Raw genomic sequence first — 23,734 nt, 5'->3', positions numbered from 1 at the left:
AGATTTGGGCTCACCGGTTAGCTTAATAAAAAGCGCGTACGTGCCCGAGTGCATGCGATCCGACGTCGAACCGAGTAGTTGCGAGTTTCGCGGTATTAACGGAACGAAATTAATAGTCTTGGGCGTATTTGCGCGGGAAGTGCGTGTGGAATCGATTTCGGTGACGATGTCGTTTTTAATTGTACCCGACCACACGATGGTTCATGCCGCATTGCTCGGTAGAGACTTTATATCGTGTCCGTCTCTAACTATTACATTAGGAGAAAAGATCCGAGTGACTCGTGCCAATGGCGAGTGTGAGAACGAACAAGGTGATTGCCTGCACGAAATTATAAATATTGACACGGCGAGTGCGTTTGAAAAACTGTCCGAACATTTGGATGTAAATCCTGCGATGAACTACGAAATCGCCCAGCAAGTACGAGATATGTATGATAAAATTTCGGAGATGCATATCGAGCCTGTCTCCGTGGATTTCGAAATGAGCATTCGCTTGAAAAACGAGCATCCTATCGCTTTTCGACCGAGGCGGTTAGCCTTTTCCGATCGAGAGAAATTACGTGTTATTCTGGAAAATTTGCGGAGCGAGGGTATCATTCGACCTAGCGAGTCCGAATACGCAAGCCTGATTGTTTTGGTTCGAAAAAAAAACGGCGAACTGCGGCTCTGTATAGATTATCGCGGAATAAATGAAATCACCATCCGAGACAATTTTCCTACCCCGTTGATTGAAGATCATTTGGATCAATTACGGGATAAGCGGTATTTTAGCAAGCTCGATCTTAAAAACGGTTTCCATCATGTGAAGGTTGCCGAATCGTGTATTAAATACACCTCGTTTGTAACTCCGTTAGGGCAATTTGAATATTTACGGATGCCATTCGGATTGACTAATGCCCCTCGGGCTTTTCAGCGTTTTACTTATAAAATTTTTAAACTGCTTATCGAAAGTAATGAGATTTTGTTATATCTTGACGATATCCTAATAGCGACGGAAAACATCGACGATCATCTTCGTGTTCTGTATGAGGTATTTCTCCTTGCCCGCCGGCACGGACTAATTTTCCGTCTAGACAAATGTACATTTTTATATGCCGAGATAACTTATTTGGGGTATACAATTAGCCACGAAGGTGTACGCCCGAGTAATGAGCACAGCGTCCATAGCGGAATACTGCATTCCCCGTACTGTGAAACAAGTACAACGATTTATAGGATTAGCCAGTTACTTTCGCAGATTTATTCCTAATTTCTCGCGTCTAGCAAAACCGTTGTATGACCTTATTAGGAGTAATAAATTTAATTTCGGGTCAGCCGAATATGAGGCTTTTAATGCACTGAAGCGGGGCCTAACGTCACCGCCAATACTTGCAATCTATTCTCCGCAACTTGAAACTGAGTTACATTGTGATGCAAGTTCGAGTGGATTTGGCGCAATACTGCTGCAAAAACAAGTCGACGGAAAAATGCAGCCCGTGTTCTATTTTAGCCGACGAACTTCTTTACCTGAGTCGAAGTATCACAGCTTCGAGCTCGAGTGCCTTGCGGTTGTCTACGCTATCCAACGATTTCACATTTATTTGTCCGGTAGACCTTTTAAAATTGTAACCGATTGCGATAGCTTTCGACTTACTCTCCGCAAGCAGAATATAAACCCACGAATATCGCGGTGGGCTATGTATTTGCAGGGGTATGATTTTCAAATCGAACACCGGCCGGGAACACGTATGCAACATGTCGATGCGCTCAGTCGATGTAATAACGTTTTAATTTTAGAAGGAAATACTTTTGAGCGAACATTATTTATTAGTCAGGACCAAGACGAGGAAATACGGAGAATTAGAGACGATTTGGAAGTGCGTGAAAGTAAACACTTCGAGCTGCGAGACGGCTTGGTATATAAGAAAGCGGGCAAAAACAAGTTGTTATTCTATGTACCGATGTCGATGGAAACAAATGTAATCAGAACGGGACACGATGAGTTAGGACACGTTGGCCTCGAGAAGGTGATCGAAAATTTGACGAAATTGTATTGGTTTCCGAATATGCGGAAGAAAATTAAGGCTCATATTCTTAATTGTTTGAAATGCATTGAATACTCTCCAGTTAGTGGAGAGACTGAGGGTTTCTTGCAAAGCGTTCCTAAGGGCGATAGGCCATTTTTTACAATTCACGCCGATCACTATGGTCCGTTAGAAAAAAGTAAGAAAGGCAACAAATTTATATTGGCGATTGACGATGGATTCACCAAATATATTCGACTATGCGCTTGCAAATCCACAAAAACAGAGGAAGTCGTGAAACATTTGCAAGATTATTTTCGATCGTATAGCAAACCTCGACGATTGATAACCGATCGCGGAACCGCATTCACATCTAGCGTTTTCAAGGCTTTTCTAGAGCGAGAATCGATAAATCATGTGCTCGTCGGGACACCGCGCGCGAATGGGCAGATCGAGAGATTTAATCGATTGCTTACTCTAATGTTAGCGAAGCTCTGCGACTCCCCATGCGATTGGGATAAAATTATTAATAAGGTAGAATTTGCTATCAACAATACGACGTGTCGATCTACCGGCGAACCGCCTAGTAAATTATTATTTGGCATTTGTCAATTGGGAGAAGTAAACGATAATATTAAATTATTTCTGGACGACTATTCGGATAACGAAAGAGATTTTGATGAGCTGCGGAAGGCTGCGGCGAAAAATATTACGAATAATCAGCGAATAAACGAGCGATATTATAATGCTAAGCATAAAGCAGCGACGATATATCAAGCGGGTGATTATATGATGATCCGAAACGTAGATACCACTCCTGGCACCAATAAAAAGTTAATTCCAAAGTTCAAAGGGCCGTATGTCATAAAGGAGGTTTTGGACCATAATCGATACATCGTAAAGGACATCGATGGGTTCCAGCTAACGCAGCGATCGTTCGAAGGAACCGTAGGTCCTGACCAAATGAAGCCCTGGATTCGTAGAGATTGACTCAATTAATCGTTTACCTATAGTTAAATGTATTTTTATTTTTTTGTAGAAAATTATAAAAGCGAATTATCTCGAGCGTGACCGAGGACGGTCAAATGGTCAGAATGGCCGACTATAGGAGTAGGATTTGAATCGCCCTCTAGCTACCGAAAAATCTTACTCCCTACTCCTTGTCTCACCGTGAGAGACCGGCGATACCGAGAATTTGGACGACGATTCCGAGCAGTCGAAATCGAGACATTGTACAAATAAGAAGCTAAAATAAAGAATTGATCGAAGCACGGTATAGTTTCTTGACGCCTGTCTGTCGAAGGAAATAGAGAATTAATAAATCGGAGAAGCCTCATCGTAAATAGGCAACCTGACAGATCGTGAATCGGAATCGACTCGCGAGTTGAATATTCGTAAGAGACGCCCTACAATATTGAATATTTATTATAAATACATTTGCATATAATGTATGCAAATTCATAAATTGCAAAGTACGGAAATATGCAATGCAATTAAGAGATAAAATTTGTAGCCCGCATTGCACGTATAGTGCGTTCTAGCATCATTTCCAAAACATTTCCGACCGGAGCACTCCATCTAAATAAAGAGCATATCTTCTACGTTGACTTGGCAACGAACTACAATGAGCATTTAGGTCATCGATTGCTTTCAAAGGACGCGGTGTCCTTTTCAAATCCTTCCGGATCTTATATATAAAGTAATTCTTAATGTCAGTATTGAATGCATATATATATAGTTAAATTATTATTATGATAATTCTTATATTTGGTGAATATAATGAAACACGTAATTTCACTCAAAAATTAAAATCCCGTTTTTATTTTTTATCGATAGTAAAAAATTTTCTACATAATAAAATTTTCCGACGATGGCTACCCAGCATGCAGACAATTTATAATAAAATTGCGTGATAAAATTTTAACTCAAATTTGATTTAAATTTGTAACAACTTGGTTCGTTGTAATAAAGTTTTACTGTGACAACAAAAAAAGTGCAGTGCGTTTAGTTGTATCCGCAATTTGATTCTATCCGAAATTAAAAATCCGGGTTATACGCGTCCAGCTGCGTATGAAATTTAATTTAGGTACATAAACATTTTTGAATATTTAATTTAAAATATATATTATAAGATAGGAATATAAAATACTTTATTAAATTTTGACATTTATTTTTGAATTACATGCATCCGGGAAATGGAGCCAATTATTGATTTGTAATATTATTCCACGTAGTGACGGGAGTTTGCTGTGATAGGCATTGCAATAAATATTTCCACCGCCGCAGTTCCCCGATCGTGGCGAGATTGTGTTACTTTTGGATGAGGCGTTTTATTTCTTCGAGAGATCTCCACGCTGCCTCCGGCGCGTTGCAACGGCGCGCTGCAACGGCGCGCTGATGTCGAAAGAGACTGTGTCGAGGGACGGATTGTGTCGTGTTCGAGAGCGTCCCCAAAGAATCGCTGACGGTGCAACGTCTCATTGTTATGTAACCGCTGTCGCACCCCACGGAAAATCACTCTCCTACCTTTCGCACCTGACGTTTCGAGCCTTCTCTCGTCTCAACATCCTAAATAACCATTCGGTTTTGTCATGGAATACCTTTCACCTTTTCCTAACATAGTTTCGCTATCGCGGGTAAAATGTATGCGACGAAAAAATGTGCGCATACAAAGTCAAATACAAGCGGCAGCCAGCAGAGTCGAGCAGTCGACGAAAACCGAGATGATGTTTGTCGTTTGAAGTGCCACTCTCGAGGGGTTCTTCGTGGCTTTAGGTACAATCTACAATACTGTGTCACAGCCTGTGTCATAGCTGCGATGAATTCTTACTTCCTTTAGCTTCTCGCCAGATTCGTGTTTTTCTGCTTATGTGTGAGTTTTGATCGCGATGGGAATTTAAAGAATACCATACTACTTTTTCGGGATCTAGCGTCACCTTTTCTACGTTATTCTATTAAACACAGAAGAGATAACCGCAATTTTTATGGAAATTGAATATAAATATAAATAATTTAAGTGTAATAAATATGAAGATATCAATTATTTATATTTAATTACACGGTCAACTCGAAATTATTTATATTGTATGCTAATATTCTGTTTTACTTTGTATTTCGCATTCACGCATAATACATACAAATTCGTCTTATAGCATCGGCAAGGAGTTGAAACTTTCAAGTAAAATTTATGTTGTAAAAAGGTTTACTTCCATTTTTTTGAATTCCTTTTAAACGATTTAACGAGCAACGTTAACCTCGCGCATATAAATTTCTCACAATCCTGATTCCACATAGATACCTACATTTATCGGGTCGCCGGTGCCATTTATCAGAATTTTCAGCGACATCGTTTTGTCCGGGATGTTCCAACGTAAGCCATAAAAGCGTCTTCGAAGCAAACATCATGCTATCGCGTTCGCGTACCACCTTATTTCCACCTCGACCACATGACGAGGCGCAAAGATATCGTAATATTCCCGCGTCTTTTTACCGCGTTCTACCAAGTAAATTGAAGTTTGTTATAAAGCCGAGAGTAGGTGAATACCAAGAAAAATACTCGCCAATCTACTTACCTTTCTCCGTTGTCTCGTTCTGACTTTTTTTTATATTTCTGCATTCTTCGCTGATCGCGAAAGTTTCGTCGACACAATCGGATAAGAAGCGATCTTGTATGAAAGCCAGGAGGGAGCTGTGGTGGAAGCGAGATATATCGCAAAAGAGCGCGCACGGTTATTGAATAAGGCAAGAAATATTGCAGGAACGCGACGTCGAAAAACTCGATGAGCTACCACTACCATCGTCATCATCGTCGATGAGGGTCGATCGGCTTTGTCTCGCTTTTTCTCGCAAGACAGCTCGCCACCCCACTCACCGCGTCGTTCATTGATTTTCTAGCCCCGAGCACTCTCGATATAGTATTACGGTAATACGTCGCAAACTAGTACAGAGTGCGCGTGGAAATTGGTAAACAGACTTCGTGAAAACCGGCCAATTGTTGTCATTCGCGAAAGCGTAGTCGAGAAAAAGTAGTTTCGCGCGTGATATCGTGAAGAATAAAAGTTTCGATTCGAGAAAGCATGACGAAAATGCACTAGAAATTGTCGCAACTTTGGGTGTAAAAAAAATTTGACGAATGATCATTTTTCTTGCACTCATTCGGGCTTATATAACTGATAAAATAGTGTAACATTAGAGAGATTCTCTTTTTGTGAAAATACTCAAATAAATATTCATATTATTTCGAAATTAAAACAATATGCGATAGTTTATCATATACAATGGGGTTAGTTCTTTTCGCGAACAAAATTAACACTTATGATGTATCTCTTTTTCTTGAAGTCTAAAAACGGTGTTCGCCATTGTCAGCGAGGAAGGACTGCACGAGTGTAAACCGCAATATTGTCCGCGAAACTATTTCAATTATAACCTAGTGCGCTTTCAGCTAAAGATATAGCTTTGCTGCTGCACTATCTAGCGTGCTTGTAAAGTTTTCCACCAGAAAAAAGAATTCGTAAAAAGAATTCGTAACTTACAGGAGATAACAATCGAAGCGATTAAATTTTTAATAAAGAAACTTTAATGTTCAAAAAAAAAAAAAAAAAAAGAAAATTATTTCTTGCTTTTTATAATTCGTTCAAGTTTATCTGAGCAATTTATAAAAGAATTAATTTAATTATGTTCTATTACAATCATTGTTACATAGTCATTGCTATATAGAGTGAGAAATAAGACAATGGCAATTGGAATATCATGTTGTGTAATCAGTGCGTTAAGATATGCTCTCGTAAGTAAAATAAATGCGCAAGATAAGCTTCGTGAGAGATATCTTTTATCTTATTGTTAGAAGTTAACGAAAGAATTTAACATTAAAATTCAGATTCTAGGTTACCGTATATGCAATTGTGATTTTTAATATTTGCTTGATTTTATTACATTAACAATACAAGTAGGTATGTAAGTTTGCTTAGCCCGGTAAATGCAAATGCACTCTCTCTCTCTTTTTCCCTCTCTCTCTCTCACACACACGACTTTATGCTTTTAGCATACTTTTGGAAATTATAGCAAAAGAAATAACGTTATTTCCATTTAGTTTGATTCTTTGAGCGAATTACCACGCCGCTCTCGATCGAGCACAATCCGTTGAACACAATTATAGTTTAATTGGGTTCTCATTGCTAAATGAGATAATTCGTTTCCTTAGTGATTGGAAAAGAGTGTGCCAGTTCTTTGTAAAAGTACAATTATACGTGAAGAGATTTCACGGCTCAGCTCGACGATTTAAATTTTTTTGAATATATAATAAAGGTGCTGCCGTTGTGAAAGGCCGTAGATATGAAAGCGTACACTGTTAGAAATTTCTGTAGGAATTTTCAGACACGTGTGATGGAAGCTTTATACAGTTACCGTTTCTGAAATTTACTAAACGAGAATGAAAATTTCAGAAACGGTAACTGTATAAAGCTTCCATCACACGTATCTAAAAATTCTGTTACAATTTAGTAATTTTCAATAACTGTACCTGAATTCAACTTCAGACACACATATCTTAAATTTTGTACAGTTTAGTAATTTTCAGTAACTGTAACTAAAAATTGAAATAATTACAAAAATTTTTATCGGTTTATTAATTTTAATATATATGCAGTTTATAATTATATATCTTGGCACATAAATAGGAAGATAATATAAGCTAAATATGTTATATGCAAACAGTGTATACATACGTATATTATACGTGTGTTATGCTGAATATATGAAATGTATAGTCAAAAACTATTTTTAATATATTAAATTTATATATATAATTAAATTTATTAAATTTATTTAATTAAATTTATTTAATTTAATATATTAAAAATAGTTTTTGACTATACATTTCATATATTCAGCATAACACACGTATAATATACGTATGTATACACAGTTGTTTGCATATAACATATTTAGCTTATATTATCTTCCTATTTATGTGCCAAGATATATAATTATAAACTGCATATATATTAAAATTAATAAACCGATAAAAATTTTTGTAATTATTGCAATTTGCAGTTACAGTCAAAAACTATTTTTAATATTATATATTAAATTTAATATATTAAAAGTAATTTTTGATTATACATTTCATATATTGAGCATTTTACATAACGCAGTTGTTTGCATATAACTTAGCTTATATTATCTTCCTATTTATGTGCCAAGGTATATAGTTATAAACTGCATATATATTAAAATTAATAAATCGAATAATAATATTTAAATGCACAATAAACCGAATAATAATTGTAATATTTATCATGTCATTTATCTGTTTTATTTAAAATGAAGAAACAAAATTTTCAATTGCCGCAGATAACTTAATAACTAATATGTCGCAAGAGGCGATGCGGCGTCGCTTTGCACCCGTTTCCCTCTTGCTTGTTGGCCCTTTTTCTTTGGTAGGATTAATTTTCATGAAGTTCCTGAAATAAAAGTAATTGATATTAACAAGTATGTTTAGAATAAATATTGCACTAAAGGCCAGGGTTGGGTAAGTTAATTTTTTTTTAACTAAGTTCAGTTAAAGTTAACAGCCTTGAAAATTAAACTTAGTTAAGATACAAGTTAACACATGTATGTATGTTTATATGTACCTTTGTATAAATTCCAAGGTTTTTGTTATTTCTTGCGGATAGGCGTATCCAAAAATGTAATAACATAAAAATGTTATTAATATTCTTTGAAGAACGTTTGGTACATTAATAATGATTGTTTGTTCAATAACGACGTCGTACTTCGCATTTGGATCGTATAGCGATAATCCTATAAATGAGTAAAGATAATACACATTAATTGTATCTTTAATAATTAATTAATTATTAATTATTAATGCGCGCGCGCACGCACACCTCTAATAATTGCAGTTGGATGAGGAAAAGCTTCTTCTTTTATTTCTTCCTCAGAAGCGTGTACCTGTAAATGAAAGTAACATTTTATTTTAATTGCAGTATTTGGATGATCTAAGTAGGGTAGACCAGGGCGAATCGGATCATTATAAGCTTTGAGACAGTTATCATTAGTTTTTTATTAAGGCAAATCAGATAATTTTCTCTTCGTGATTTTTTTCATTGTGCAATAAGAAATACCATGTTAATGTATCATATTATATAAGTCAGAGATGTAAAGATTAAGAATTTATAGTAAAATTTAATAACAATATTAGTTTTTTATTACTTTTGTACCTATGAAGAAAAATTGGTCCGATTCACCCTGGTCTACCCTACATTTATATGAATCCTCTTTAAGAAACATTCAGTTTGTTTATCAATAATTTTATAGTAAACTTACATCAATAACTTTAATAAAAAAGTCTTGATTTTCTTCAAAATACACCATTAATAGTGGAAAAATGACAATGGTGTAAGGTGTTCTTGATTTTGATGATTTTTTTTCAGCTTTTGCTTCTGCTAGTAATTCACTCATTTTTTTTTTCCGCTGTGCTTGATTGCCTTTAGTTGAATTTTTACTGATGCACATTTCTTTGAAATAATTTTTTGTTTTCTCTGCCAGGGCGGTCAAAGAATTTTGCCATATTTCACTGACTGGCTTTCCTAATAAACATGTTGCATGGTCAATCAACTTTGAAGGTTCATTTAGAAAAGGCCAGTCAGTAAATATTTTGTTTAGATCTCGATCTTTTCTCACATTGATGGCACTTCTCAGTGTAGCATACGTATCTCTAATTAACACAGGAACTGTCACGTCATCAAATGTGAGTGAATTATAAAGATCTTTCAATTTTTGTCGATGAATTTCTTGGGATTCTTTTGTCTCCCCAAGAGGTAATTCTGGTGCATAAGCGACGCACCCATATTCATCATGTTTTCTAGAAGCGTGCGGTCGATCGTCAGTGTGGACAGACTCATGAAAATGTCTTTTTCTGTCTTTATCATTCTTCCTGTAGTCGGCAGCATTATAAATTTGGTCGCGAAGAGTCCCTGTGCCTTTTCCTATATTGTCATTGCCGATTCGATCACAAAAGGTGTTTGGATACTTCTTTACAATGAAAGAAGCAAATTTTTCCGCTGTGCTTCGCTTGAAATCATTTAGTTCTTTCATGTAGTTAGCTATGGATGCCACTAAATATCGCCTGTCTCTAGGATTAGCAGTTGTACCATGTTCACAAGCTTCCTTCAAATCGTGCGTAAAAAATTGTAAAATTTTCTCTTTCCAATTTGCCACTAAATTAGAATCATACGATACTGTAGAAAGAGAAGAAGACGTATCAACTTCTGAAATAAAAATAAAAAATATGAAGAATTTATTAAATTTGCCAAATTACTATTTTTTATATAAACAACCATATTTTTATATAAATTATCTTCTTATACTATATTTATCATTATTTCTTTTTCTAAAAAATTACTAAAAATATTTATATATTTTATAAATTATCAAAAATAAATCTTTCAAACTACTTTAATATAAATTTAAAAATTTTTTTTATAAATAATCAAATTTTAAGACTATTATTATTTTACAATAAATATTAAATAAAATTTTAATTTTACTTATAGATTATTCCATAAATATTTAACAAAATTAAAAATATAATTTTCTTAATTAAACATTAAATTTTTAAATTCTACTTAAATTAAATTTATTTATATAAAAACTAGATATCATTATAATTGAATAAAATATCTTCTCTAATTTATTATTTAAAATATTTTTACTACAATAAATTTCATAATAAATTAACTCTTATAATTTCGAGATAATTATTATCCATAATTATAATTTTAATAAATTCTGATACAAAAGGAACAACAAATTAAATTTTCTTATTTTAATCTTATCAAAAACAAATTCACTTACATTACTTTATTTATAATTAATTTAATTAACTTATTTTCTTTAATTAACTATAATATATATTAATTTATTATAATTTTATTTAATTATATATATAAATATGTTACGAATAATGGTGGAATTTTTAAAAAGTAGAAAAAGAATGAAATTTTCATGTAGCAATTTACTTTCAATTGAAGTGAATCATACAGTAAAAATACTTATTCGTACCTTGAACTACTTCCAATCCGTCTGCATTTACATTTGATTTATTCGATATATTAAGGAAATCAAAATCATCAATTGATGATATTTCTGGTAACAAAAGTTTCAGATCAAGATAAGTTCCGCGATGTAGTGCAATTTCAGCCATCTGTATTAAAATTTCATTTTCGTCGATTTCCATTCCATCCTTCAGAGCAAGCTATATATTTTTCAAAATCAAACATTACAAAATACTTCCTAATATTAAAAACTTCAAAACGTTAATCTTGATTTAATAAAGTGAAAATATTTAAAGTAATCTTACTAACTAATGTTGACCTTTGGGAAAAAGAGGTTTGACAAATTGAAGAAGATAAAAACCGAATTAAAAGAATATCAAAACCTTATATTCCAATGCTGGAAGATTAAGCTTCTTTACGGCTATACTGATAATCTCATGAATGGTTGCTGCTTTAACAGAGACTTTCTTTCCAACTCCTTCTATTTCTACTCCGAAAATATGCATTTTATACAAATATCTATGTAATAAAGAAGAAACAAAAGTGTTGTATTATACAAATCAACGAAATTATCCAGATATAAAAGGTAAAAAAGTGGAAGAAATAATTATTGATAATGAGAACTTTTATCAAATGTGTGTACTTACATGAGAGGAATAAGGTAATTAGATTTAGATTTAGGTTATGAAAGCATAAAGGTAAAAAATAAGGAGATAGGATGATCAACATTTTACAATCAATTATTATTATCAATTATTATTATTATCAAATATTTCAGTTAGTAAATACAATTTAATTCAAAATTTACCTCGATTATATAATGACTAAGTGGGAAACTATCATATATATATATATATATATATATATATATATATATATATATATATATATAAATAACAGTTATTTCGAAACATTGATCTATTAGTCTGTCTGGCGTCATCTACCCTAGGCCCCTGAAATGTTGCCATAATCTTTTAAAGTTTTCTTTTAAATGTATAATTTGCAATAATTATGTATAATGTAAATGCAGCTTATATATATATAAAACATAATTACCCTATGAGCTGCGTGCGACGAATCCATACTTTGGTTTAACACATATACAATTTCCGATATTATAAGCATGTAACGGTTCATAACTAAGCATCTCTTCCAAAGGCAAACACTCGTACTTAACAATTGTTCCAAGTTCGTATGTTCGACAGTGCGGTCGAAAAAACGTTTCACGAATTTCCAATACGAAGAAAACGTTTCTCTCATCATCAAACAGAAGCAAGCATATTTGTCCCATCTCGACATTAAATTGATAACCAAATTGACGTACGCATACAGCATCTCCTTTGTTATACATAGTACCTTTTACAGATAATTTGTTGCACTCCTCGATATTTGATGGCAAGTTTGTTTCTTTGATAGCTTCCTGTAGTTTTTCTGTATAAATGTGAAGGGAAAAAGGAGAATTTTCGTATACATGAACTGTAAATCTCAAATCTGCTCCTAATCTAAGGAAGCTTTGATAAAGCTCATGCTTTTCACTCAAAGTTTTAGTGACGTTAATAAAATTGTGAAGAGTTCGTATTGCTCTTTTGAAAAAAGTGTGTTTACTTTCAAATCGCATACTCCATACTTTTATTAACGGTCCGAATGTTCTAATTAAATCAGGATAGTGGTGAAGATAATGATGTTTCGGAAGAAGCTTTTCTTCGAATAATGTCTGTCTCCGTGAAAGATAGTCGTTGATCAAAACTTGAAGATAAGGTAGGTACGATTTTTCGATAACTGGTGCCGTAATAATTTCAACAATTTCTGTAAGTAATAATAATGACATCCAAACTTCATCATATGGATCTTTAATATAGTTGTCCATTATCAAAGAGAAAAGTCTCAGGAATTGCCAAACTTGACAGGCTCCACCTATTATTCTATTCTTCTTTTCTTCTATCATGCGTGGTTTATCTTTCAAATCTTCACTTGAGTATGGAAATGTTTCAATTCGATTATTAAGTGTAGAAATGGAAAACCATTTTTTCTTCACAAAATAATTTATAAACAACTTCAAATCAAATGCGACTGCTCCTTCAAATAAGTCATGTCCAAGGCAGGGAGGTAGACCAGGATTACATACATGATACGTACACAATTTGTTAAATATAGAATTGAACTTAACCACCCTGGTAGCTTTTAAGATTTTTTTCTTTAATTTCTTCTAATGCTTTATTATAAGATTCAATGCTTCTTACTGGATACGATTTCCAAGCACCGTCTTTTGTATAGAATTCTTCCCGAGTTATCAAACAATATCTACAAAAATGTGTTGTTCTGCCAAAACTTTCTATGAAGCCACCTAAAGAATGACTGCCCAAATTATCTCCAACAAAAAATATAAGAGTTCCTTTCAATGTTTGGCCTGTTTGTACTCGTACTCCGTTTGTTTCAATAATTTTTAAACTCTGCACGAATTTTCCATAGACTTTCTCATGATCAAAATATTTTTCTCTACAAAGAGCAACTAGTTTTATATTACTAATATGTGACCGAAGATAATCGGGTATGTTTCCAAAGCTAGCATATATAGCCAGTATTTTATATATCTTTTTGGCAGGTCCAATTGGACAGACAAGCTCAAAAACGTCTTGATACCCTATGATTATTAAAGCATCGGGATGGTTTTTCAAAAATACATTGTTTCTTATAATAGTTCCATCATTAATATCTTTTAACATGGTACTTTCAAAATTCACCGAAACAGCAGATAAATTGTTTGCTATTGATTTATCTTTGAAAAAACACTTAATTGTTTTTTCTATTGGTACGTAGTGAAAGAATATTTTTTTACCATCTATAATTGTTAAAAGCTCTGCCTGAGGTTCTACATAATTAAAATATGTTTTGTAAAACTTTTTACGTTTATAATCGGTACTCAATCGATTGTGACTTGTCGAGAACAAATCACTTTTAAAAACATCATCGACAAGTTGAATTGATATGTCTGGCAATATTCCTTTTTCTATTAAATGGATTTGTAATTTTTTTTTTATCACGCTCTGACTTTCCTCATGATTATCGTACTGTCTAGATACGATGTATTGGATAGTACTCGCAGGAATCATGAATTGGCATTCCAATTTCATGTACAATTGAGCTACATTTGACAAGTATAAGTCTTCCATATTGTCATCAACTTTTTGAGAAATCACATTAGCATCGCTCGTGATTGGGTAACTGAATTTATGATTCTCCTGCATCATATCACACTCATTATAATCTACAATTTCAGCATGCAATTTGTCACTCCTTGAAAAAATTGATGATTCTCCTACAACAGTTCTGTGTCTCTTGGACCAATGTCCAGTAAAAGAACTCACATTATTATATGCTTTCTGACAATCTTTGTAAGGACATTTCACTTTTATATTATCATTCATATGGGCCTTTAAATGTTTCATAAGGACAGCAAAATTGTCTAGCTCTTTTTTGCATATTTCAAGTGTGCATATATACTTTGCTTGCTTATTTACCACATTATTCACAGAGTCAATTTGTATGTTTTGCTTAAACTGTACATTATGAACCCTTATCAAATGGTTCCTTAAGGAAGTTTTAAATTCAAAAAATTTTTGACAGTGTTCAAAACCACAATGAAACTTTGATGTAACATTTTTGTGATATTTTTGATGTTGCATAAAAGGTAGTATTTTTGCTGTCATAAAACTGCAGAAAGAACAGAAAAACATTTTCACAAATCTGGAAACAGAATGGAAAAAAATTATCAAAATGTGTTTGGATTTTTAATTTTCATGAAAAATGTATTTACTTTGAAACTCTTATAATAGAGGAATTGAAATATATATATATATATATATATATATATATATAGCCCATATTACAAATAATAATTAATTATTCTTAATTAACAAGAGTTTTATCAAATTAAATTATTCATTTTAATCAAATTAATTTTACAAATCTGATGGCAGATTCGGAATCAGTGACCCAGAGAGAAATACAGGTCTAAGAAACGTCTAATAGACATCTAATAGACGTCTATAGACGTCATTGTATTTCTCTCTGGGGACCCCCAAAACTGTAAAGCGTTGTTTCTCGCACGCGGACTCACAGCACGTGCGAGCATTTTGTTACCTGAGTTGCGATTATTTGTCCAGGAAATTCAATTTGAACTGTCATCAAAAATGTTGATTTAATTAACCAATCAAATATAATAGTTTTTATATAATCAACTTTTTGTTGGCGTAGGCTTCTAACCTAAAAAGTGTATTTCGTCAAAATATTTTACTTTATTAGTCGAAGCTGAATACTACATACAGTTCTTAAACCTTGTGTCCGATGCTAGAATGTCCTTAAACAATGTCCTTAAACGATGCTAGAAATTGGTCTAAGATGATCTACGTCTGAGATGATCTTGTACGTGCTGTGAGTTCGCGTGCGAAAAATTACTGATTGAGTTGCTATATTTTTTGTTGAATGTTACAATAAAATACTTACTTTGGGCGCAGTAAACTTCTAATTATTAATCGTAGATACACACACACATTTAACAATCCGCACTGCTATGAGCTTCCACTATTCGTGGACTTGATGCGGAGAAATGTCTCCCCTTTGCGCGGGACGAAAGCTGCGCAGAGGACATTGCGCAATTTCTTCCAGTCACGATATCTTAAATGTCCGTTACCATTTAGTAATTTTAAGAAACCATTGGTAATTCTAAGATATAGTATCGGAATATTTAGGGAAATTTAGTAAATTTGCTTTAAATGTTACTAAATTTCGTTTTCAGTACCTTAATTTTGTATAATTAAGTTACTTCAGTACCTTAAATCTGACGGAATTTTCCGAACATTTCTAACAGTGTAATTAATTATACGAGCAATACTCGGGTATCGATTGCATTGAACGTTGTGCATTGCTTTTGTTGATAATTAATCTACTGCTTTCTGTTGCAATTTCGCGATTGAGTTGATACAGGCACTATAAGAATTATATATATATACAATGTTATATTCGCAGTGATATATATATCACTGCGAATATTACATTGTACTTATTATATTTTTATTTAGAACGAAGAGTAAACTGCATTTGATTCTTAACTTGTAACTGGTTATATTATCTCGTTTGTAATACCTATATATATTTTTTAATCTATACATTTTTTTTCTATCTAGTATTTAATGGAAGTGATTCATGAGGCATGCAAAGTGAATTCCTTTCTACAATACCTTTCTTTATTTTCTATCATGCGACGTCCTAGAAAACTGCAGGTTACTCAAAACCGGTTACGATATAACGCGCTTTCGCACTTCTTGTGCCGCATTCCACTCTCATTATACATGATGGCTGGAACGCTTGTAAATAAACCATGTGGAGCATGTTTGAACCATTCAAAAAAAAGATAGTTTAAAATTAAATAAATATTTTACGAGATATTATAAATGATATTATAAACGATGGAAGACGTAGAAATAGGTTTTCCATCTATATTATAAAAATAACATACGCGCGTGCACAACACACATACACACACACACACACACACACACACACACACACACACACACACACACACACACACACACAGTACACTTTTTTTAAATACTTTAAATAAATTGCGACATTTTTTTATACGTCTGTAAAACTAAGATGTGAATTTGCAAAAGGCTAAATTCTTTTTATACATCTGTAAGATTACAGATGTGAATTTGCTAAAATATCTATTGTTGTTATGAGTTGCGTCTTCTGATCATTGTGTAGATTTGCGCTCTGTGTGCATTTGCTATTTCGTGAACGGATAACTCGTCTATGCAGCCGGTTGTGGTAAAGGGACGGCAATGCAGGTTTAGGTGCAGTATGTTCGATAATCACAGTAATATACCGCGAACGATAATGCTCTTGTGGCACTCAAGCTGCCATGCAGCGACCGATTTTAATGAAGAGCAGTCTCGCGTGCGGTAGATTAGGTGTCTCGCGATTCTAATCGCCTTTAATGAGCCGGTGTCGCAGAAATTTGTTACGCTTGCACCGATCGCGAGACGGAAATACACGTAATGCCATAAAAGCAGATAGTAATAGGCGGGAAATCATGATAATAGAATGTCTGTCCTAAACAAATTTGGAGGAAAATTAACTCTTTTATTATTATTAATAATTTAGTCTAAAACTTTTTTTAATAGCTTCTACTTTAATTTTCAATAATAAAATTTAATATCTTAAATATAAAAATATTATTTAATACTTGTTAAAAAAAATTTTTTTTACTAATTTTTGTTTTTGAATTTCTATATTTTAAATATTTTTAATTAATGATAAATATTGTTATAGTTTGTTATAGTTGTAGCTACTGAGATATTAAAATAACTATTGTTTTTGTTTATTTCACGTTCTAATATTTTTGAAGAAAATACGCAATTTTTTAAAATATTTTCTATGATACAAAGATTGAACGTATTGGCTGTGTCGACAGGGAAAAATGTATCTGTCACGAAGACAATTCGTGTCACTCCGACACATTTTCTTGTGTTAGCTTCGCGTTTATCGCAGAAATTTATTCCTGAAAAATGGAAAAAGCGATGGACTGGTTGTACGGAACGTGCGGTACGCTTTATTGTTCCGAAAGCACATTTTTGTAGGTGAACAGCATCCTGCTCACGAAGGAGAGCTGGCGGTTATTCTTCGTCTCTCTCAGTGGACGCAAATGCGGGGCGAGATGTGCGTCAGCGCGCGCGGGCCATTGATTTTGTGAAATGGGTTCTTGCGGGACAGTTTTCGCGCATGCAGACGCATCGTCTCCTCCGTTACATCACAGAGATCATCTTTTGACCTCTTGCTCCCAACGTCAGCGACATCGCAATTCTCGTAAATAACGACGGAGATAGAACATTCATTTTGTGACTGGGCGGTTAGAAGCGCCAACTATGACGCTGTGGTTATGATTGTATCTAATGCGGAAATACAATCGCTCAGCCAAAGAGTCTGATTGTTCTATCGTACGTTCTCCATCGTGGAAAATATTGCTCGCAGAATACGAAGCATCGGTTTTTACATGTCTTATCTATGGTCTTTGCATTTGAATTGCTGTATTATGCATGCGTACAAATTGATAGATTATTTAGAAAGCACGTTTTATATTACGGTCTTTTTAACATTGTTATCTGAATTTCTAGACATTTCCGTAAAAACGCAGATAAGCGGATTTGTAGAATCAAGGAACGAAATCTTTGGATTGACGATTTCTATCGAATTAAAGAATTGAGTCACAGGTCCGATTTTGTTTTTTATTTAAAATAAATAGTTTTTATTGCAATAAGTGTGTGTTATAATTAGTTTTTATAATGGCATCGAAGCGAGCATTATGCAAATGCTTTTCAAGATGTATCTGTTACCCCAACTTGCTTTAAGCTTATACTAACTTCGAAAAGCGAGCCGTTTCTACACATGATTGTGAAACTCCATACGAGAAGTTTACTTTGTCACGTTACTTTTTAACTCTTTGGTGCAGTTTGTATTAGACTCGTTGAGAAATTTCTTCGCAGATGCAGGAAAGCAAACACGCATAAGACGGCTCGTTTTTAAGAATGCGAGAACGAGCAAAAACGGAAACGAGCAAAAACCGGAAAAGAGGGATGTATCTCATCGATCCGCGAAAAACCAATATCGCGCACCTGCCACGTTCCCTAACACATAGATTTGTCCATCCTTTACAGCGCATTCTGTAGGAAAACCTCGTTGCATTTGTCGCGGTTATTTGTAGAATTCAATGTGCATTGATGCGATGTGCTCTAAGGAGCCCACGGTGTTTCTTTCAAAATTTTATCGTGTACTTACGCCGGAAAAATCGTTGGTACTGACTCTTCCTTTGCACAATTCCATCTTACGTTTTATTTATGATCATTGGCAATGTTTTTTAGAAACATAGAAAAACGACTGGTTTATTTTGGAACATGTAATAAAAAATTAAAGGAGCATTCTAAATGTCGTTACATTAATACTGAAATGTACTACTGTAGGAAAATAATGAAGTGATGATTCTTTGAAAATTATAAGAATGAGGATCTATATGCTTACATATATTCTATTTGGTGCATGAGAATACAATATACCTGTACAATACACGCCAATACAATACACTATTACAATATGCTATTATAAGAAAAACGAAAGTTGTTCGATACGTGGCAGTACATGAATGCGCGTCGCACGTAAAACTTCATCAGCTTTTTTTCTTATATCAATGTATTCTTTATCAATGTGCATATATTTCGCAATTATACTCTAATCACAATTTTACACGAAATTCACCCCTGTCCCAAATACAGCACTTATTCGTGACTACTTGCAACTCGTAATGAAACTTGTCATATAATACGAGTGTAAATGTAATGTATTCGTTTTCGTATGTTTTGTTTGTTGGTACCCCTACTTTTACTTCAATTCTGTCTCAGTGCCTTTGTGGACATGTCACATATGACCCACGTATCATGTCGACAGATCGAGATCAACGATCAAGAATATTCTACATACTACTAATTTTCTTTGGAATAAAATTAATTATTCTATGACTGTATTTTTGCGAATAATGCGAAAAATGTGAAAAATTGTATTTTTATGCCATGCATTTTAATCTTTTTTGCATTTTATTAGTTTTTATATATTTCTATATATGTATTATTATAGTAATTGTAAGTGCAATAATTAATTAGCTTGGAAACATAAGCAGATTAAATTTTTTATAAGTTTATATATTTCTAATATCTAATACATTAGTTATATATTTCTAATAACTAATATATTAGTTTTATGAATTTTAATCTTTCTGTAACTCGTACATACTAAAACAATAATGAAAATACCTCTTTATTATATTTTACATGTCAAACAGTCACTTTTGATTATCTAATTTAATATTATAAGACAACAAGAAAGAAAAAGAATATGAAAATGAATCGAATATTACAGTAAACTTCCATTTTGGATTGAATAGAATTTAAACAAATAAATTATATAATTTCTTTTAAAATTTTACTACATTATATGTACATTATATATTAATTGTTAAACCAATGCAAATGTTTAAAATTAAAATTAATAGATATTATATGTATTTAATATATATATATATATATATATATATATATATATATATATATATATATATATATATAATATAATTAATATGTTTAACATATTATATAATATATAACATATGTAAGTATATATAATATATATATAATATTTTTAGAGATTATTTTTACCAAAGTTGTGTAATATTAAACTGAAATCATATAAAACTTGTAAAACATATCGGAGGTATATATAAAAACATATAATAAAATGAAATAAATGTGAAATATGTCACATTATTAATCGGAAGATAGTTATCAAATTACATGTTTGCAGAAAGTGCTTTGTTGGCAAAATCGATCTATATTAATAAAATCAAATTATAGAATAATTAGACATTAATACGATTTTTTCGAAATACGAATTGTTTTCAGTTATTCCAAATTATTTAAGTCATCAAAGTCAAAATTATTGTTATTGCTGGCTGTGCTACTTGAACGTAGAACATTGTCATAATTTGTTCTAGATAAATCTATGAAAATATTGAAATATGTATTAGAAGTATTAAACGCGATTGAAAGAAATTAAAATTTTAAAACATAATGAAGCTGACCGTCGTCGTTTCTTTAATTTTGTGTCCTTGTGGGTGGCACGGATATACCGTTTGTTTCTTGTATTGTTGTCCAAATCTTTATACATTGCTTCTTCACGTGTCTTTTCGGATAGTTTGAGAAGGTAAGCTTTAGAATCATAGTGTTAGAACACTTCTTGCATCACACATGAGAATCATTAATCAGTTCAACATTCTTCCACCATAGGATTTTTTTTTGAGATTTTTTTAGAGAATCCGAATTATTTAAGTCACTAATCGTTGAAGTCTATTGTTATTGCTGGCTGGCTACTTGCAGATACGTTGTCAAAGTCTATTCTGGGTAAATCTATGAAGCAAAATAATTAATGTATAAGGCTCCAGTGATTGACAAAATCAAATAAAATTCAATAGGGGCGTAAAGAGCCACAATGCAGGTTCTTTGTGCGAAGGTTAATGTATTTTCATTTAAATGTAAATAATTTTAAATGGAAATACAGTAACCTTCGCACGCAGAACTTGTATCGTGGCTCTTTACGTTCCTATAGAATTTTATTAAATCAATGAAGATTTTGAAAATATTTCTTAAAAACAAATGCTAATTTTCTGGATTACAGTGTAAATTCACCATTCTTCTTTCTTTACTTTCGCACACTTCTTGATGGTTCTGATATATCGTTTGGTTCTTGTACTGTTGCCGAAGTCCTTCCATGTATTCTGTCAAGATGTCTTGACATGAATTGTGATGAAGCAAGTGTTAAAATCTTCTTTTTTTTTGTTTCTTACACTCTCTACATGTTACACGAAAATTATCGTACTGTTTAACATACCGCCACGCCAAGCTACGTAACTTGTGGTTTTTCGTTGGTGGCTTCGTATCATGTTGCGTTGATAAATGATTTTTTAGAGCTCCATAATTAATATATTTTGCGTCCTTAAAAATCGATATGCGTTTCTCACAATCCGGTACTTTGCATTTCGCCACGACATTGTTAATTTTTTTGAAATGTTTCCATATCCAATGTTTTTTTTCCGTTAGTTTTATATTCGGATGTTTCCTTTTAAAATGCGAATATATTGCACTTAAACCAACATAAGTTACACTTTGTTCTTTTGGTAAACACAATTTACATACTGCTTTAAACTTGTCCTTTATTTCGAAATATTCGAACTCCCAACGGTCACTCTTTTTATTGGGAAATGTAGACATATCGTCTATCTTTTAGAACAGAGTGCTAATAACTAACTGAGGTGAAAACGGACTGAACGATCTAACGCAACGTCCGAGTGCGAAGAGTAAAGTGTATATATTAATGTCTATGAAGTTAGCACCGCCATTTTAGAAAATTTAAAAAACAAAAATTGTGCTAGATTGTGCTAGGTTTGTGCTACGTTGTGCCGCAAACCGCACTTCAATATCTCCAAAAACTACTCGAAAATTCGAAAAAAACGATTTTAAGGCCCAGCACCGCCATTTTGTCAGAATGAAAAAATAATGGTTGTGCTAGGTTGTGCTAGGCTTATGCTGGCTTGTGCCGCAAACCGTAGTCCGATATTGCAATTAGTTTATTAGCAAATCGCAATTAAAAAAAAAATCGTAGCACCGCCATTTTGAAAAACGAAAAAAACAACGGTTGTGCTACATTGTGCTAGTCTTGTGCTGGCTTGTGCCGCAAACCGTAGTCCGATATTGCAATTAGTTTATTAGTAAATCGCAATTAAAAAAAAAAAAAAAAAAAAAAAAAAAAAAAAAACGCTATTTTAAAAAACGAAAAAAACAACGGTTATGCTGAGTTGTGCTAGGCTAGCACAACAACTTTTCCTTATGACAAAATGGTCTAAATAGTTTTTTGCAGAATCGGTGGATAATTGTTTATACAGCCATTTTTGAAATTTATTATTTTGACAATTCCTATGCTTGTGCTGAGTTGTGCTAGGCTAGCACAACAACTTTTCCTCATGACAAAATGGTCTAAATAGTTTTTTGCAGAATTAGTGGATAATTGTTTATACAGCCATTTTTGAAATTTATTATTTTGACAATTCCTATGCTTGTGCTGAGTTGTGCTAGGCTAGCACAACAACTTTTCTTCATGACAAAATGGTCTAAATAGTTTTTTGCAGAATTACTGGATAATTGTTTATACAGCCATTTTTGAAATTTATTATTTTGACAATTCCAATGCTTGTGCTGAGTTGTGCTATGTTTGTGCCGGTTTGTGCCGTAAACGAAAATCGACTACAACTTATGGTTCTCTTTGAAAACGGAGAAAAATTTTGTTATGCACAAGCAAAGTGGGTCCAGTATGACTAAAAAACTGATTTTATCAATTATTCTCGTTGGGAAAAGTTGTTGTGCTAGCCTAGCACAACGCAGCACAAGCATTAAAATTATCAAAATAATAAATTTCAAAAATGGTTGTATAAACAATTATCCACCGATTCTGCAAAAAAACTATTCAGACCATTTTTTCATAAGGAAAAGTTGTTGTGCTAGCCTTTTTTTTTTTTTTTTTTTGGGGGGGGTCTTTAAGGCCCCCCAGGGGGTGGGAAATCTTCGAAAGACACCCCAGCACGTGCAATGGGACAGTTTAGGACTGTCCCCGCGCCGGGGTAGTGTTGGATTCACCGGTCTCTTTGCTGTTTAGCTTTTGTGACCGGTGCCTACCAACTAAAACCCACCCCCCTGACAAAGAGCTTACCAGCCCTATGATGGCCGGGGCGGAACCGCTTAAGCATACTTCACCCCGACCACCAGGCGAGTCCCCTTTTTCCTAAGGGGAAAAAAAAACATCACCTCCTCTGAGACCCCAGGGTCTCCCAGCTAATCTTGGAGGGGGGGGGATATATCCCCTTTTCCCTCCTCTTCCTCCTTTATCTTTCTCAGGGACCCTGGGGCCCCCTAGTCGGAGAGATCCTCCTCTCCCCGACGCTGAGACAGCGCCAGGGGGGATCTGTCCCGGCTACGGGACGTGGTGCGGGACCTGGGCCCTGGCTTGCGGCCCGTCCCA

At 33.5% G+C, this 23,734-nt stretch overlaps 2 protein-coding genes across 11 annotated transcripts in view; one reads left to right on the top strand and one right to left on the bottom strand.

The window, feature by feature from the left end:
• LOC105670030 (phosphatase and actin regulator 2) overlaps positions 1-23,734 on the top strand; it is a 324,201-nt gene that overhangs the window by 48,512 nt on the left and 251,955 nt on the right. The window lies entirely within an intron of this gene.
• Positions 7,949-13,874, bottom strand: LOC105669647 (uncharacterized). The gene is made up of 6 exons (XM_067357626.1): positions 12,116-13,874; positions 11,067-12,012; positions 9,330-10,273; positions 8,891-8,954; positions 8,636-8,804; positions 7,949-8,464 (listed from the first exon to the last, which is right to left on the bottom strand). Exons 2-6 carry the CDS (start codon positions 11,239-11,241, stop codon positions 8,320-8,322), a joined length of 1,497 nt encoding a protein of 498 aa, XP_067213727.1. The 5' UTR covers positions 11,242-12,012; positions 12,116-13,874; the 3' UTR covers positions 7,949-8,319.

Source organism: Linepithema humile, chromosome 1 (genome assembly GCF_040581485.1).
Source record: "Linepithema humile isolate Giens D197 chromosome 1, Lhum_UNIL_v1.0, whole genome shotgun sequence".
Lineage (NCBI taxonomy): Eukaryota > Metazoa > Arthropoda > Insecta > Hymenoptera > Formicidae > Linepithema > Linepithema humile.
This window is presented reverse-complemented; position numbering and strand designations above follow the sequence as displayed.